This window comes from Notamacropus eugenii, chromosome 2, assembly GCF_028372415.1.
Source record: "Notamacropus eugenii isolate mMacEug1 chromosome 2, mMacEug1.pri_v2, whole genome shotgun sequence".
NCBI lineage: Eukaryota > Metazoa > Chordata > Mammalia > Diprotodontia > Macropodidae > Notamacropus > Notamacropus eugenii.
This window is the reverse complement of record NC_092873.1, coordinates 17217838-17235574: the sequence shown is the minus strand read 5'-3', so window position 1 is coordinate 17235574 and position 17737 is coordinate 17217838. Positions and strand designations below refer to the sequence as shown.

The window sequence follows — 17737 nt, the reverse complement described above, 5'->3', positions numbered from 1 at the left end:
ACAGTGAGGCCTGCCCAGCAAGGGGGTTTGCTTGACTCTTTTTAGTAAAGAAGATGAAGAAATAGACTCTGGCTTTGGCCAGAAGGAGCATCACTGGTGACTTCACAAAGATGGGGCAAGGGGACGCGTGGGAGCAGAGAAAGGGATGGAGGGGAGAGGCAATGGGAGCCAGAAAAAAGGGGGAGAGGCAGATGTGGCAGCAGCTGGATGGACCCGAAGGGTTGAAGGAAGGGGACATGACGTTAACTATTGTTCATAATTATACCATTTATGAAGCACCAACTGTGTGCCAGCACTGTGCTGACCACTGTACGAATATCTCATCTGATCCTCGCGATAGCCCTGCAAGGCTGTGTTATTGTTACTAGACTCATTTCCTGCCCCTTTTTGTGTCTCTCCCCTCCATTAGATTATAAACTTCTTGAGAGCAGGGACTGCCTTTCCTTTTATTGATCGCCTCCCAGCACTTAGGACAGTGCCTGGAACAAAGTGGGGACTTAAAACCCATTTATAGTTTGGGATTACATAATTTGTGCAGTTTGGCAAAGCCTGAGGCACAGTAGGAAGGTATGGAGTTATCCTTCAGACTGCAGCGGAGCAGGGCTATGATCCCCTCTTCCAGATATCTCCCAAGCAAAAACACCAGCTGGTGGTGAAAATTCCCCTATGGCTGCAGGACCCCCCCACCATCTGGGGCTAAGCCAAAATGACTGACCTGTCCTGAAGAGTCCAAGCAGGCCTGTCTACCCCAGGGCCTAACTGGCCCCCTTGCTATCTCTCACACATGTCGTACCATCTCTCATCTCCATACTTTTGCCCAGGCTGTTCCTCATCCTGGAATGCCCTCCCTCTTCTCCTCCTCCACTTTTCTTCCAAGGTTCAACTAAACCACCCCCTTCTCCAAGAAGTCTTTCCTGGTCTTCCCTGCCCCAGCCCCTAGCCTCCCCTACAAAAACTTAACCAGTATTTATTGTATATATTTTGCATTCTGTATTCCTATATGTTATCCCCCTCCTAAAAGCTCTCCAGCCTCAGAGTCAGGAAGCCGCCCTCAAAGCTCCAGCCCTGCCCCTAGCCTTACCTAGCAGGAGAGACTTGCAACCCGGGTCAAAGTGAGCATCTGGGGCAGTGACAAGCCCCAGGCCTGACCACTTGGGCCCCCTGCATCCCTCTGCCTTCCATGCCTCCTCCTCCCCTGGTTTCCAGGCCCCTGTTCCGACTGCCGTTGGAGGCCCTGTACAACATGATTGCTCTCCCAAAGTTCCTAGGGAACTTTGCCTGGGTCTGGGGGAGAGGCTTCACCAGCTCTCAAAGAGCCGGGTCCCAAGGCAAACATCCCTGAAGAGACAGGCGGCTCTCTCCCTGGTATGGGCAAAAAAAATTACTGGCATCCCCAGACTGTCTCCCATTGTGGACAGATCCCATGCCTCCTTACTTTACAGTTGAGGAAACTGAAGCTTGGAGGTGTGAAATGGCCTGCTGACAGTACGTGGCAGGGCCAGAAATTTCCCTTGCGTCCTTGAGCTCCAGGTTATACCCTCTATGCCCGAGGGAAGCAGAGGCCTCAGATCCCAGGATGGTTCTCTCCATTCCCATGAGGCTCCAGTGTCCTCCTCTAGACTCCAGGCCTTCTTCTGGGAAAAGGTCCAAGGTCATCAAAGGGGTCAAATAAAATTTCCCCTTTTCTGTCACTGCAGTCATCTGAGAACGTCCCAGAGCCAGAAATGTCTCCTCTTCCCAGAGCAGCGACTCCCAAGGCCTCCCAAAACAGCCATCCCTCTGCACCCCAGCTGTAGAAAGCCATGCAACGTCCCCAAGCACCACAAGCACACACACATACACACCCAAGCATCGCATCCTTTCCACAAAATCAGAACACACCACCACAAACTGGGATGGGATTTTTATTTTGAAGTCCAAGGCACGGCCTGGGCCGGCTGAGGCAGTGACCAGAGAAGCAGTGCGGGAGCCCCCTCCCACCAGCCCAGCAGCACCCCCCACCCTTGCCGACACCCCTTCCCCCAAACCTGGGGCAGCTGCACAGAAGCAGGAGGAGGAGGGTGTCAGAGAGCAGGGCCCTTCTCCCCCACTGTCCCTCGGCTATTCTTGGCCCACCCAGCCCACTGGGGGAGGGGCCCAGCTGGGAGGTCTGGGATGAGGGGATGGTCAGCTCACAGTGACACTCAGCAACCCCTCTCCCTCCCAGGGGTGCAGCGGCTTCCACGAGACTTTGAGTCTTTGGTGGAGAGAATTGCACAGACGCCCCGTAAAGTGACAGTTTTGGACTTGGGGCTAACGTCCCCTCCCTGACAACAGGCTCCCTGAAGCAGGCAGGGCAGGGGGGGCCCGGTCCTCACTATGGCCACTCAGCTCAGTGCTTTGAGAAATGGGAGGGCGGGAAAGATGGGCCAAGCTCAGCAGACAGAAAGGCCCCCCTGCCCCTCTCTCAGGTCTGGGCCTGGTTGGCTGCAGGCCAAGCTGAAAAGGAGCCAGGGAGAGAAGGGCAAGGCTCGACAAGCATGCCCACCCCACCGAGCAGGCCTGTATGAGAGGCCTCGCCTGGCCCCCGCCCCAGCTCTGCGGCTGCCACCACACCAGGAAACTGGCAACAGGGGCAGAGGCAAGAGTGGGGAGACCAACAGGCCCTCCTGCCCCTCGGCTCCCCTCAGAATCCCTGCATCACTAACTCTACCTGGAAAGACATAAAAAAAGTTCTCTGTTTATAAAAATACTTCTGTCTCAGTCTCTGGCGGGAGGGGGAGTTTAAGGGGAAGAGGGGTGCTTAGAGGGGGAAGGAACAGGGACTGGGGGTGGGAGGGCCCTCAGGGGCAAGATGGATTGGAGGGTGCAAAGATGTCAGGGAGGGAGGGAGGGGGCAGGGATAAGGCCTGGAGTAAAGGTGGGGCAGGTGTCCCCCCCCACTCAACTCCCTCAGTCCCAATTCAGCATCACGAAATCTTCCCACTTCCTCTGCCCAGGCTCACAGTCTCCCTCCCCACAGGGCTGACCACCGCTCCAAGCCCAAGGTCACAATGGCCGAAGCTCAGAAAGTCTTCCTCACCCAGCAGCCCCCACCCAGCCCCACTAAGAGGGAGAGAGGGGGCCTTTGGCTCGGCGAGGAGCCCCCTTGGCAGGTGGGGCTCCTCGTCCCTGGGTGGAGGGGGCAGGGGCTGGGGGAGGGGCAGGGGAGCCCTTCCGGGCTGGCTCGGAGCTGCCTAGCTTCATCTTCCGACGTTTGGCCAGGGGGGCGTTCTCCACGCTCTTCAGAAAGAAGCCCTCCCTCTTGCCTCGGTTGAAGGCCTGGTAGGGAAGGGCAGGAGACAATAGACTAATTAGGGGTCCTAGACCAGGTTGTACCCTCATCCCCAGCCCCCTGCCTCCTCCACCCCCTGCCTGGAGGCCAGACAGCCCCTCACATCCCCTTTTCCCCTCACTTCCTCCTTTCACATCCCTCCTCCCCTCCTTCAAGCCAAAAATAACATGAGGCCACAATTGAAATGAATGGTTTCTCATCCAACATGGTGGCAGCCCTCCACAGTTCCTGTCCTATCGAGGCTAACTTCATCACACACATTCTCCAAAAAGAAAGAGATGTCTTTACTGGAAACCAGACAGGGCGTTCAGACCTGGGCTCTAGCCCTGACTCCACACATCAGGCATGACCTTAGGCCAGTCACTTCCTTCCTCTCCCTAGACCCCAGTTTTCCCATGTGTTGAGACAGAGAGAGAGAGAGAGAGAGAGAGAGAGAGAGAGAGAGAGAGAGAGAGAGAGAGAGAGAGATCTGAGAAACTCTTCTAACTCTGAGCTTCTGAGGTCTCAAGGAACAGGAGAAAAGCCATGGGGGATTAGACTTCCTTAGACAGAGTCATGCAGCAGACAACCTGGGAAGTCTTGTTTACATCCCTGGTCTCTACAAGGAATGGAGATGGAGAACACAAGAGCTACCGGTCAGAATGAAGGACCTAGGGCTTCCCATTCCAAGAACCTGGAGAAAATCTGCCATAGCTGTGTTTATGCCAATACCAAGAAACAGATTTTGCTCCTAGAGCAGAGAATGAAAGGACTGGTGGAATGTAGTGGTGTGTTGGTAAATGTTTAACAACCGGCTCTCCCCCCCAAAAATCATGACACCCTTTGAAAGTTAATTTGCATTATCAACATTTTCTCCTTCATTTTCTCAACCTATACAACCAATGAAACAATAAATCAAGCCCTGATTTGTAACAGCTGCCGGTTTCCAAATTATGAATGCTCAAAAGGAACATTTAACAACTGGTTGTCATCAGCTGTAATTTGGTACATCAGCTCCAGCACACTTCTGGCAGCATGCCTATTTTATTATAATAACAACAACAGCATAGGTGCTCTTATTATCCCCATTTTATAGATAAGGAAACCAAGGCACACAAAAATTAAGTGACTTGCCCAGAGTCACACAGCTAGTAAATTTCTGAGGCCAGATTTGAATTCAGGTCTTCCTGACTCCAGGGCCAGCACATCTCATTGATCATGAGGTATTCCTTGACTATGGAAGAAATGCCAGGGGATAGAATTGCATGATATATGTAAACTGCTACGTAAACCTTAAAATGTGAGCGCTGAATGTGTCCAGAAAAGCACTCCTGCTGATCTACACAAGGTCTGATTATGCCCTTAAAAGAAACCTCACTATAACCAACTGCCTTTGGTAAATTTGCTGAAATTTAAGGCAAGAAAACAGAGCCTTTAGGAGCCCAGGTGGTATTTTGTTCATGGCTGTCAAGCGAAGGCAGGGGCTTCCAGAGATTTAGGCAGTGTGCAGCTGCCTAAAAAGAGAGAATCTGTGCAGCAATGAGTTTCCTAGGCCCCGGTTTAAAACATAAAAATGACAAGTTTTTGGCCAGGGATGGAGAATCCGTAACGAGGGTGGGCAAGAGCATTTCCCTGGAATCTTAAAAATCTAACCGAGAAGGCTTTAAACTGAAAGTAGAAGGGAGCTCACACATGTGCATCAGCCCAATACAAGGGAGAAAATCAAGCACAAAACAGGAAGGACAGAAGGAGAAAAGACCATTAATTCATAGTAACAATAATCAAGAGTCAGCAACAAAACCGACAGTTTTAGATGTCTGCACACAAAGGCACAATGCAAGGCATTAGTGGGATGAACTATACACCCCAAGACAAAGAGGCTAATTGGACCAAGCCTGGGAGAGATGGGACTCCTGCCTGCAGTAGAAGAAAGAGAAGACATCTGTGGAACGACAGACATCTCATCAAACCCAGGAACCTATGGATGAAATGTGGCGGAGAATCAGGGAGAAGGAGAAGAAATATTGTCATGGAGTAGACTGCAGACCACTGGTCCAGAAGGAGGAAATAGACCATAAGCCTGACTCATAAGCATAATATTACAACGAGAGGGATTTCAATCCTCCTGACCGAGACTGGGTGCTCCCTGTGCCAAAGGCAGAGGGGTGGATCAATTCCTAACTTATCCTAATGACAGTTTCCTTCTTCAAAAGGGACAGGAAGCAAGAAGAGGAACTGTGACCCCGGACCTAAGTCTCACCAGCAAGGAGGAACTGGGAGTTGAAGGAGAAATGATGGGAACCTGAGAAGCCAAGGACATTCCAGTTGAGAGTTTGTGACAGAAAAGGAAGAGAAACCTGGGGAGAGCTGAAGAGCTCGGCCGTATAAGGGGGCGGTCAGTTTGCAAACAGTTCAAAGAGAGAAGGCAGAATCCCAAACCAGGAGGGACAGAGGGCTCTCAACAAAGGAAGTCTGAAAACTTAAACAATGCTGATAAGAGAGAACAGACAACAAGCATTCGCTAAGTACCTACTATAGGCTTTAAAAAAAAGGGAGGTGGGAATAGTTCACATTTGAGTCTGTCTATGTGCCCAAAGAAACCAATGTAGATTCCCAGGAACAATTATCAATTTAGTTTTTTGTTTTTTAAAAGACATATAGAGATGGAAGCCAGGGCAAGAATTTACAGATCGATCAATCAAAATGAAGCTGTTAAGCTCCTACTGTGTGCTAGGCAAAGATACAGAAATGAAACCATCCCTGCCCTCAAGGAATTTTCATAAATACATAAATACCAAAGTAAGAAGATCACAAGGTTAAACAGAAATCACTGCTCAGATATGCTGGGATAGTGTTAATGTGCAAGAAACAGGAGCAGAACCTGGGATAAGAAGATTATTTTCTTCTGGGTTTTTTTTTTTCAAACAACGGTTAACTGGGTTAATTGAGACCCAATGCACATTAAATAATCAGGAAATCAAAACCCAAGACCATGGTAAGGGAGTCTTCAGTTGCTAGAGATGTGGTTCAAATCCCTAGGTCAGGGTGAACAACAGTGCTCTTTGAAAGGATGTGAAAAATGGAACAGGCTCTGGGAGAGATACTGCTGGGTCAGAGGAGGGCCAAATACTCCCATTTTCAAAAAGCAGAGTCTACAGACAGTTCATTTCTGTGAAATTTTTATAACATATTACTAAAAGGATGGTGTGTGAGCATTTAGAAAGGGAAGCAGTGATCCCTAAGAGAAAATCTGTTTCATCAATAAGATGACATGCTAGACTGCTCACAGTAAATATAGATCGCCCAGATGTTAGCTGAACATTTAACCAAGTACCTCATAAAACCCTCATGGACAAAGTGCAAAGATGTGAGCTAGGTGATTGTAGATAAGTGTGTCCAGAACTGGATGCCTAACTAAACCCTAAGAGTAAGAAAGGAGATGCCAGTGGAATGTCCCAGGAGCCCATCCTTAACCTTTTTATCAGTGATATAACCAATGTCCCATTTATCACTTTTGCAGAGAACACAGTTCTGGAAGGACCAGATAACAAACATGAAAGATCATTCAAAGCCAAAAGTTATCTCAGCAGGCTGGAACACTGGGCCAAATCATATCAGAGAAAATGTAACACACTTAAATGGAAAATTCTATACAGTCAGCGGCCTTGAGAGGTAGTGAGATGCCCATTGCTGGAGGTCTCCAAGGAGAAGACTACATGATCCACAAGTCGGACAACCACTTTTCAGGGATATATGGGCTGGTCTAGGTGACCTGAGGTCCCTTCCCACTCTGAGATGCTCAGACGATGTACAACACCCCTCCAGCCCCTCCCACACACACACTTCACTAGCCTTGCCCTCTACCCTTGAGTACTATCCCTTTCTCCTGGAGCTCCCTCACCATAAAAGTGGCATTGACCCCGGAGCGCACAGCGGGCCCAGCAGACTCTAGCACATCCGGGGTCCTGAGGGGAGGGGAGGAACGGGCACTGCCATCCTGCAGCCAGGTGCTGTCCCGCAGGTCGGCCAGCTTCAGCCGCTTGGCAGGGTCCACCGTCAGGAGTCCTAGGGAAAGGAGATAAGGAGATGAGGGTCACTGTTGGGAAAAAAAGGGCAGTTGGGAAGGGGTAAAGTGGAGCAAGGGTCTAGGGGGGAAGCTTTGCCTCTGCCCCAGAGGAACCTACAGTCTCCTTTCCAAAGTCCCACATAGACTGCCTGAGCACAGGCCAAGCCCACATCCCCTGACCGGAGGGGGATCAATCCCTGACTCCTTCTGCCCCTGTCAGCTCCCTGCCCACCCAGCATGCCCTGAGCTATCCCCGAACCTCGGACCAGCTCCTTGGCCTCCTCGGAGACTCCCTGCCAGGCCTCGCCATCCAGGGAGAATCGGCCCTCCCGGATCTTCCGCATGATCTCAGCTGCCTGGCTTTGTCCTCCCCGGCCAGGTCCCCCCTGGAAGGGGACCTGCCCCGACAGCATCATGTACTGGGGAAGAGATAGGGAAAAATAGATCAGAGAGCCCTCCCTCCTCTGAGGCTAGGCCTGCATCCCAGAAATCTGATGACAGCATTTATAGAGTGCCTACTGTATGCTAAAGTCTTTACAAATGTTAGCTCACTGGATTCTCACAACTCTGAGAGTTAAGTGTTCTTATTACCTCCTTTTTACAGCTGAGGAAACTGAGATTAAATGACTCGCCCAGAGTTACCCAATTAGTAAGTGTCTGAGGCTGGATTTGAACTCAGGTCTTCCTGGCTATAGGCCCAGAGCTCTATAGGGCCACCCAGCTGCTTCTGATGCTCCCCACTCCAACCCCAGTGTTACAGGTGCCCTTCACTCTTTGCCCCTTGGCATACCAGGATGACCCCAAGGCTCCAGAGGTCACAGGACTCATCATAGCCCTGGTGGGCAAGCAGCTCAGGGGCAGCATACTGCAGGGTGAAGCAGGGGGTCTGCATGGGCCCCGCAGGGCTCTGAGGCCGAAGCCGAGCAAAACCGAAATCGATAATCTTCACTGGGGCTCCAGGGGCTTCGTCAGCATACAGGATGTTCTGGTGGGTCAGGGCAAGGAGAAGGGGTCAGTGCAGGTGGCCAGTAATCAGGAGTCCCCCCACTGCTGACATTCCATTCTGTAAGCGATCCTCCCAGCTCTGACATTCCCTGTTCTAAGGCCCCTTCCAGCTCTGACTCTCCATGTCCTAAGGACCCTCCCAGTTCTGAAATCCCACATTCTAAGGGCTCCCTTATATCTGACGCCTCAGAGTATCTGGAGAAGGAGGGTAGGGTAAGGTGTGCAGTTCAAGAAAGTCCAAGATGGGACAGGGTTCCTTACTCCCCGCTATCTCCAGAATGCTCCCACAACCTTCTTCCCCTCCAAGGCTGCCCTGGGAGTGTCTGGAGTCCCAGTGGAGGGAGGGGGCCTCACCTCTGGTTTGAGGTCCCGGTGCACCACCCCAGCCTCTTCGTGCATGTAGCTGACAGCTGACACAAGGCTGCGTAGAATCTGACTGGCCTCCGATTCACTGAAATGCTGCTTCTTTCGGATGTGCTCCAGAAGCTCCCCACCCCGCAGGAGCTCCAGCACCAGGTACGTGTGGTACTGGGAGGGAAGAAAAGAGGGGGCCACAGGATCAGCTTCCAGCAGCACCGCCCTACCCATGCCCACCTTTCAAACCAGCCTCATCAGCTGCTCTGAGTATCAGCCCCTGCCCAAGGTTCCTGACTGAGACCAGAGATGGGGGACACAGGGGTCCCCTCTCAACTGTCCAGTGCCCTGAAGTCAGGAGCCACTGAGAGCTCCCTGGGTTTCCTGAACCTGCCCACTCTCCCCATCACCCCAGTGGCTAAGCTCTGGACTCCCCAGGACCTGCCTGGCAGCCTGGTTCCCTCCCCCAAGGCTCCCCCAAGGAGGGTGTGTTCGTGGCTGCTGGGAAGGCTTAGAGAGCCCAGACTGCGGTGAGACAGTGTTAGGCTAGTTGCTGGAGGATCCCTCTGCTGAGCTCTGCTGTCTAGGGCCAAGCCTTGTTCCCTGTCTTCCACATGGTGGCCCTTCTGGCTTCCTGAAACAATTCACCCCTCCCCTAACAAGGACGAGCCACCCTCCTCCCAAGGGTCATCTTCCTTTTTTTTTTTTTTTTTTTTTGACACTGCAATGTGATGGGCGTGAGCTACGTCCTGGGTTCTTGTAATATCTCTTTTCCAGGGACAACATACCCAGTTCCTCTGATCACCCCCTCCTGCTATGGGCTGGTTTCTAGTCTCACCATCCCACCTGCCCTCTGCTAGATCAAGGCCAGTCAAAAGGGGAAGTGGGAGAAGAACTTTGCAGGGGGCTAAGGAAACCAGCTAGCCTCTCTTCCCAGACCCCACCTCCTCCCAGTCTGTGGGTGTGTCATGGAGGGGTCTCACCTGGTCGTGATGAACTTCATGGAGTTTCACCACATTAGGGTGTGACTGGCAAAGCCTCAGGGCTGCTATCTCCCTCTGGGTGTTCACCTCCAGCCTAAAGGGTGGGGAAGGAATGGGGGGGGGGGGGAGGTGAGGCTATTTTAATTACTTGGCGTTCAGTTTCATTTTATCTAATTATTCTATTTAACTGAGAGGCAATGTGGAGAAGTGAATTAAGAGCTGATCTGGGCATCAGGCCAGTGCCCCAGGCAACTGAGACTGTAAGGCCTTGCAAAGAAGGTGGCAACCTACGTTAGTTAGGGGGGTTACTAGGAGCTCTCTACATCAGTAAAATCATAGGAGCTAACATTGGAGCTAACTAGGAGCTAGGCTCTCTTATTTCGACACAGCTAAAGGCTAAATTTAGTGCCCTAGGACAAAGCTACAGTCACTCCACCCTAGTTACAACTCTGCCAAGCTGTCTACCTTGATATGGAGACTTCATACAACTGTCCACTCCCTAGATTACCACCACCACCCACATACCTGCGACTGAGGATCTTGACAGCAAACTCCTGTCCACTCTGACGCTGGCGACAACGGCGACACACCGAGAAGCTACCTTGGCCCAAGGCAGGCTCCCGAAGGTCCAGATCATAGAGCTGGAAGAAAGACGAGTCCTGGAAGGAGAAAGAAGATGGTCAGTCCGAGTTGCGGGGCCTGCAACCTTCAGACTCAGACAACTCTGGGGGCAGACCAGCTTCAAGGTCGAAGCCAGCTTCCTGAGGCCCAGGTCCCCTTTTGTCCACATCTTTCCCCCAGCTCTCTCCTATCCTCACTGGGCCTCAAGAATCATAGGACATGAGAGCGGGACTGGCTCCCAGAGCTCATTCATCCAACGCCCCCCCACACACTTTACAGACAAGACAACTGAGGCCCACGGAGAGGGAGGGACTTGTACAAAGTGACAGTCCAAGCCTAGACCCCAAGCCTCTTCTCTCAGCCCTAATTCTGAGAGAGATAGATGCAGAAAGAGATAGAAAGAAAGAGGGCGGCAGCAGGCAGTAACACAAGAAGGCCTGATCTGGAGTCAGAGGGCCTTGGCAACCTCATGTGTGCACTCACTATGTGATCCAAGCGTTGGCCCATTTGTCTCACCTGCAGCACCAGGGGCTGGGACAAGGCCCCGCCATGCCCTCTCCACCTTGGCCCCCCAGAGATCTTGTCCCTCCTGATGGAGTCTCCCCAAACCCAGCCATTTCTGTTCCGGGGCCCCCCATTCCTCCTGTCATCCCTGGCTCCTCTTCCCCTCTCACTCCACATTTGGAATTGGTTGCCACATGTTGTGAATTCTGTCTCTCACTTCCAGTCCCTTTCCCCCCACTACCCTGATCCCCTCTCATCTGGGCCCATGCAGCGGCATTAACACTTGGTCTCCCCTTCCTCCACCCATCCTCCACACACACTCCAGTAGAACCAAACACATCAGTGTCATGCTAATTCATGTATGGTGGGTCTTGACTATCAAGAGGCATTGAAATTCCCCCGGGGCCAGCTCCTACCCATCACCCCCCATGCATCACCACGAGGCATCACCCCGGGCCTTGCCTCTGCTCTCCCTGGACTGGCCCTCCCTCACAACCGTCCCACCAGGTCGATGCTAACCCCAGCACCCAGGGTCATCCCCCACCTGCATCATGGCACTCCTGGCCACAGCTGCCCGGCCAGGCCGGTCCCCACCCCCTGGTAGCTCCAGGACATCGGTCATCACGGCATTGTTCCGGTCAAACAGAATAGAAGGGGCCACAAAGGAGTAACCCTGAAGGGGGAAAGGCAGCAAGTGAAGGCAAGGAGGAGAGGCCACAGCCATCAGCCCATCGGCCCAGGGAATCCCTCCCCAAGAAGACTGACCTGGAAGATTCGGGGGTCCCCAGGAGGTGGACTGCCAGGAGGCGAATAGACAGGCTCCAGTCGGGTAAATTCTTCTGCAAAGTTGCCCACATCCAGTTCTGAACGAATCTGGGGCCGGAATGGGGCCGGGACTTTCCTGGCAGCCAGAGCAGCCCAATCCAGACCCTAGGGAGGGGAGATAGAAAGATCAAAGGTCACCGAATTATAGTCCCTTTGAGATGAAGGGCACTGCAGAGGCCAAAATGTCCCCTGCAGAGCCAGGTCAGTCCCATGGTCACCCAGCCTCTCCTAAGTGGCCTCCAGCGGGTAAGACCCCTCCCTCCAAAAGAAGCCCGTTCCCCTTAACCCAGCTCTGCCTCCTCAGAAATCTGTCCAAATCCACCTCTTTGCAAACATCCACCCCATGCTCCAGGTTCTGACCTCTGGGACCAAGCAGAAAAGAACAATCCTTTCTAAACAAAATGATCCTTGAAGACAGATCTCCATCCCAGATGCCAGGCTCTGACCTCATGTCAGTCTGCCAACATCCTTCCTAAAATGTGGTTCCCAAAACTGAGCTCAACACTCTAGCTGGGCCAAAGGTCAGAGGTGAAGGAGAAGTCCCAGGTCTTCATTCAGATCTACCTACTACCAGAAACATCTAAACCTCAGGCTGCTTGTGATATTTTAGACTTAAGAGTCACACGCATTGCTGTCTTGAGCACAGGGACCAAAACATCCTCAGTGATTGCTTCAGGAGGTGCCCACAGTCCCCAATCCTGTGATGGATTTGGGATCTCACTGAGGTGGATATTCCCTCCAGTGATAAAGATTGCAGTTGCCCTATGTCTACCATCCAGTGGGACTACCATCTATGACCTTCTACAAGCTCAACACAGGGTCTGCCCAATGGACCAGAGGCCTTCCTCCAACACAGAGCTGCCCATGAGTTGGACTGCTCTCTCTTATTACATGACTGGGTCATCTTCTTTTCTCCAGTCTCATCTCTCTGATGGTCTTAGAATTTTAAGCCACTGCTACAAATTTCAAGTAGAAACAGGCATGCTAGACCAGTCACTCCTGTCCTGTGCCCCTCCACTGCCTGCTGAGTGACCACAACTCAACTCTTCAGAGGAGGCAGTGATCCATAGATTTTGGCAATACGGTCATTCCCATTCAGAATACGGGCCTCTGTTTCCAGGAGATGCTTGAGAACCGTCCAGGTGCCCAAAGGCCATGTTCTCCTGCTTTCCACTTCTTGCTGCATTCCAGACCCAGCCCCAAGTCCATCTGTGAGAACATGATCCATGTTCTCCTTAGGAAGCATGGAGTTCTCAGAAATGACACAATATCAGTTCATCAACAGCCAGGTATTAGGAGAAACTGACAAGGGCAGCGCTACCTTAATGGCCAAGAAGTTGGATGCCCTGATTTCAAGAAAAGTACTCAAAGGCTTGCACCCTTTGACCGAGACAACCCACTACTGGGCATTCACCCCAAGGAGATCACTAATAACAGGAAGAACCTATGTATATGCAATGGTTAAAATAATGATCATATTTTACTACTTATCTCTTTAGAGAAACATCCATCGTATGGTGGATAGAAAGATACGCTTGGAGCCAGAAAGTCTTGAGTTCAAGTGCTGGCTGTGGGACCCTGTGCCCATCATTTGACCTCTGAGGGCTGGAAATCTCTCAGTTTCAGAGAAGGGACCAATTTTCATCATGAAGGGAATTTGGCTTATACTAATGTTCCTGATATAATGAAATCACAGGTCTGGTCCCTATCCTCATTTTCAGATTATTTACATTACAATTAATAGTAACAATTGTGAGCATATGATTATAATTTGATTAATCATATTACTGCATTTTTAAATTATTTGTGAGTCTGTATTATATTTTGTTCATTAAAGCAATTAGAATCATCTCTTTAACGTTAGCAAGGGCCTGATAGATATTATTAGCTCCTTTTCCATGGCAGTTGGGGGTGGGAGGAGGATCTTGGGAAATATTTGTGATGGAAAGAATAAAGATTCCAACCAAACTTTGATTTTTAAACGTGCAGGTTAAAAGAACCAGCACATTGCGGTACTCCAAGTCTCCCTGGCCACCCCCGGGATGTACCCGCCTGTACTTGGGAGCTGAGCTTTGGGGCTGAAAGGGACCTGATTCCCCCTGCGACCCTCCCCCAGCCCCTAGGCTGTGAACCTCACCTGGAAGAAGGGGTGATCTTTCACCTCCTGGGCCCCCTGGGGCCCTGACCCCAGTCGCTTCTTAGGGTCCTTCTCCAGAAGCCTCTTGAGCAGGTCCTGAGCAACTGGCCCGATCCGGGAGGGAAAGGGAGGAGTACATTTCAGAATCCGCCTGGGAACGTGGGAGGAGAATCACAGACAGCCCTCCTTCCTCCCCCAGCATGCTCCCACCCCCAGCCCCCGGTCTGGCCCCACAGCTAGATCCACCCAGCCTGCCCCGCTGCCCGTTCTTCCTGGGGACACTGAGCCCCTCGTCGGCCCTTCAGCCCCAAGCGCCTCACCGGGAGACCTCGGCCTGCGTGTTCCTCTCACCCTCCAGAGTGAAGGGGGATGCCCCAGTCAGCAGCTCAAAAAGAAGAATGCCCAGACTCCACCAGTCTACAGACTAGGGGAGCCAGAGGGGCAGAGGGGTGAGGTCAGAGCCCAGGCCAGCTGCCCTCCAGCCCTGCCCCCCACATCTTCCTTTCCCAGTCCAGACACCAACTGACCTTGCCATGGCCAGATTTCCCTCGGATAATCTCAGGAGCCATATACTCAATGGTGCCGCAGAAAGAGAAGGTGCGTTCCTTCTGGTAGGGCCGCAGCAGGTCATCACACAATGACAGTTAGAGTGGAAAGGGTCTGAGAGCTCATTCAATCAACCCCAGCGCTGCCATTTTACAGATCTGGTCCCAAGTCTTGCCCACAGGCATGCAGCTAGTGTCTGAGGCAGCATTCGAACCCAGGCCTTCTTGACTCAGTGTCTAGTGTTCTATCCATTAGACCACACTGCCTCCCACCAGAAGCAGCACAGCAGATGGAGCACTGAGCCTAGAGTCTGGAACACCTGAGTTCAAATCCAGCCTCAGACACATAATGGCTATTTGACCCTGGACAAGTCATTTAACCTCTATTACCTCAGTTTCCCCATCTGCAAAATGGGGATTCAGATAGAACCTACTTCCCAGGGTTTGTTGAGAGGCTCAAAGGAGAGAATATTTTTGCATCATCACTTAGCACAAAGTCTGGCACATGGTAGGCACTCTGTAAATGTGTATTCCCTTCCCGTAGACTCAAGCAATCAACAGGCATTTATTAAGCACTCATACAAAATATAAATATTCCCCTTTCCCTTTCATGGGATCAATCAATAGGCATTACTAAGCTCCTATTATGTGCCAGGCCCTGTTGGGAAGGAGTCTACATTCTATCTAAGAAGACACACTGGGTGCAATGGTGTGTCCCAGGACATCCTAGATTCCAGAGAGCTTTCAAGTTCAGCTAATCCTCCTCATTTTCCAGACAGGGAAACTGAGGCCCAGAGACTTGCCTGAGGTCACACAGGGGGTGACTGGCAGTCAGCATACAAGGTCCCCAGATGCCAATTCTGGGCCTCTTTTCATGCCGCCTGACACCTATCTCTTCCCAGCCTCCCCCCTCAACATTGGCCAAGTTCTAATACCCCAGCCAGCCCTGAGCTCTGCCTGCACCAGCTTGGCTATTGGGACTGACCCAGAACAACCCTGACCCTCCAGGTCATTCTAGAGCTGCCCCTGTGGGCCTGGAAGCCAAGGAGGCCTGGGTGGGGCCTGAGAGGAGGGAGTTCCTGGAAGAAGGAGGGTGCTAGTCCTGGGAGGAGGCCCAAGGAGAAGCGTTAACCCTTTGCTCACCTCCTCAGACAGGAATTCCTTGCTGAGGCCAAAATCTGTGAGGACGATATGGCCTTCGGAGTCCAACAAGACATTCTCCAGTTTCATGTCTCGGTAGATGATGCCCAGCTTGGGTAAGAGGGGAGATGCCAGTCACTGGGACCTCCACGTAGAACCTGCCCAAGCTACATCCCAAGCACACCCAAGGCCAACCCATCACATCCCGTCCCATGAGCCCTTGACTCCAGCCCTGCTGAGGGCCACCCGCAGCCTCGAGGTCCCTGACCCACGGAGCTCCCCTACCTTGTGCAGATGCTCCAGGGCCAGCACAATCTCACCCCCGTAGACTCGCACTTCGGCCTCGCTGAAGTGCTCCCGTTGGTAGAGGTGGGTGAACATCTCCCCCCCACTCACGTAGTCTGGGAGGGCATGATGAGGACTGGTCAGACAGCCGGTCCGGGCTGGGCTGCCAGCCCTCCCAGTGCCCAAGGACCATACCCAGGATGAGGTGCAGCTTGGCGTCAGTCTGGAAGGCGTAGTGCAACGTGACGAGGAACGGCGCCTGGCGCACCAGCTCCAGCACCGAGCGCTCCGTGCGCGTGTGCTCCTGCGTCTTGGCCCGCTGCACGATGGCTGCCTTGCGAAGCACCTTCATGGCGTAAAGCTTCCCCGCATCGTGCCCGCCCGCCTTCCGCACCAGGAACACCTTCCCGTAGGCTGGGGGAGAGGGAAGGGAAGGCGAGGTCGGCTAGGGCCGGAGAGGGGGTACAGGCTGGTGTGCCCCCCCAAGGAGGGCCCGGGCAAAACCAGGGAGAGAGCGTGAAGTTGAGGGCGCCGAGTGTGCCAGACCTTGGGTACTGGAAGGGGGGAGGCGGTGGCACTGTGCACAGCCCGAGGACCATTATGTAAGCTCAGGGATGTGCAAGTCTAGGAAGCGTGCAAAAGCGAAGGGACGTGCGAAGCCGGAGAAGGATGATGCACAGCCAGGGAAGGAGGGTGCACACTCACAAGGGAAGCGTGCAAGCCCTTGGTCAGAATTCCGCGGGGAAATAGATTTGCACACACGGGGAGTGTGGACCTGGAGACCAAGCAGGAAAACGGGCAAAGCGGGGGTTGGGGGGCGGGGCGTGGAACAGTGCCTGGCAGGGAAGGTCTGGGACCCAGGGAAGAGGGGCTCCCCCTTTGCTTGGGCCCTTCCTTGGGCTAGGCCAGAACGCTGCAAAATCGAGGAGGGGGAGGCCTGGCCATAGCCCCCCACCGTGCAGCCAGACGGACGGGGATGCAGGCCAGCGTGGGGGCAGGCGGGTAGTACCAGCCAGCCCCGGGAGGGGAGCGCGGGGAGGGAGGGGGCTTGACTAGGGAGGTTCCCGGGGTAGGAGCGCCTCCTCCGGGCTGGGAGCCTGCGGAGTGCAGGGGAAAGGAGCGGAGGGATGATGAAGGCTGCGGGGGGTCGCGACTGGCCGGGGGCCGCGGGGGCGGGGCCAGGGGGGCATCCTCACCTCCTGTGCCCAGCACCTTGAGCAGCTCAAAATTCTCCACGCTCACCTTCTCCTCGTGCCCGGTCAGATTGGCTGTGGATACAGAACGGGCAGCGCTCGGCCTGGAGGGCCGGACCCTGCAGGGCAGCGGCTAGCGCCCCCTCCCCAGCCCGGCGCCCCCCGCCCTCCCCTCCCAGGCGTGCCGGGCCCTCCCCCGGGCGCACCGTCAGTAATCCGCAGCTCCACAGCGCAGCCCTCGTCCTCGTCCTCGTCGCCCATGGCTGGGGGGCCGGGGGGGGCTCCGGGGGCGGCGGCGGCGCTGCGGGCTCCGGGCGGCGCCGGTTACATGGCGGCTGGGGCCGGGGCGGGCGCTTCCTGGTGCCGCCTCCCGCCCCGCGCTGCTGCGCCAGCCCCGGCCCTGCCCGCCCCGGCCGGCGCGCCCCGCCCCGCGGGGCCTGACTCAGGCCACCGGAATGTGACAGCCCGCCGGCCACCGAGGCGACCGTGGCTGTCCGCGCCAGCCCTGCGCAGCCTGCGCCCAGCCGGACGCCCTACTCAGCGTGGACCGTGCACTGCGAGCCCTGCTCCGCCGGGCCGCCCCTCTCCCGAAACCCTCTCACTTAGCAGAACCATTCGACTCGAACCCCTCCAACCGCGACCGTGCAAACCCAGCTCCACGTCCCGGGCCCCCACCCTGATTTGAGCAACCGGCCATAAGGGGGCTCGGACCCCCATCACCCCAGGTCCTGTAGACTACCGACGTGGTCCTGCTTAACTGGGAAGGGTAAGCCAAGCCTCCGGGCTG

The 17737-nt window shown here is 53.9% G+C and overlaps 1 protein-coding gene across 1 annotated transcript; it reads right to left on the bottom strand.

Moving 5' to 3' along the window:
- Nucleotides 1-1888: 1888 nt before the first annotated feature.
- Nucleotides 1889-17295, bottom strand: RPS6KA4 (ribosomal protein S6 kinase A4). The gene is made up of 17 exons (XM_072638983.1): nucleotides 17157-17295; nucleotides 16954-17025; nucleotides 15953-16171; nucleotides 15758-15873; nucleotides 15476-15583; nucleotides 14315-14395; nucleotides 14108-14211; nucleotides 13788-13938; nucleotides 11591-11755; nucleotides 11370-11498; nucleotides 10226-10359; nucleotides 9701-9794; nucleotides 8718-8891; nucleotides 8149-8343; nucleotides 7618-7777; nucleotides 7194-7357; nucleotides 1889-3300 (listed from the first exon to the last, which is right to left on the bottom strand). The coding sequence occupies exons 1-17, from the start codon at nucleotides 17209-17211 to the stop codon at nucleotides 3085-3087; spliced, it is 2337 nt and encodes a 778-aa protein (XP_072495084.1). The 5' UTR covers nucleotides 17212-17295; the 3' UTR covers nucleotides 1889-3084.
- Nucleotides 17296-17737: the final 442 nt, after the last annotated feature.

Excerpts from the sequence above, each read along its gene's own strand:
- RPS6KA4 (XM_072638983.1), bottom strand. The coding sequence starts at position 17,211 with ATGGGCGACGAGGACGAGGACGAGGGCTGCGCTGTGGAGCTGCGGATT. Across the intron at positions 15,874-15,952 it reads CAAGCTGCACCTCATCCTGG|ACTACGTGAGTGGGGGGGAG; the intron begins GTATGGTCCTTG and ends ATGCCCTCCCAG. Across the intron at positions 7,778-8,148 it reads GGAGCCTTGGGGTCATCCTG|TACATGATGCTGTCGGGGCA; the intron begins GTATGCCAAGGG and ends TCTCTTCCCCAG.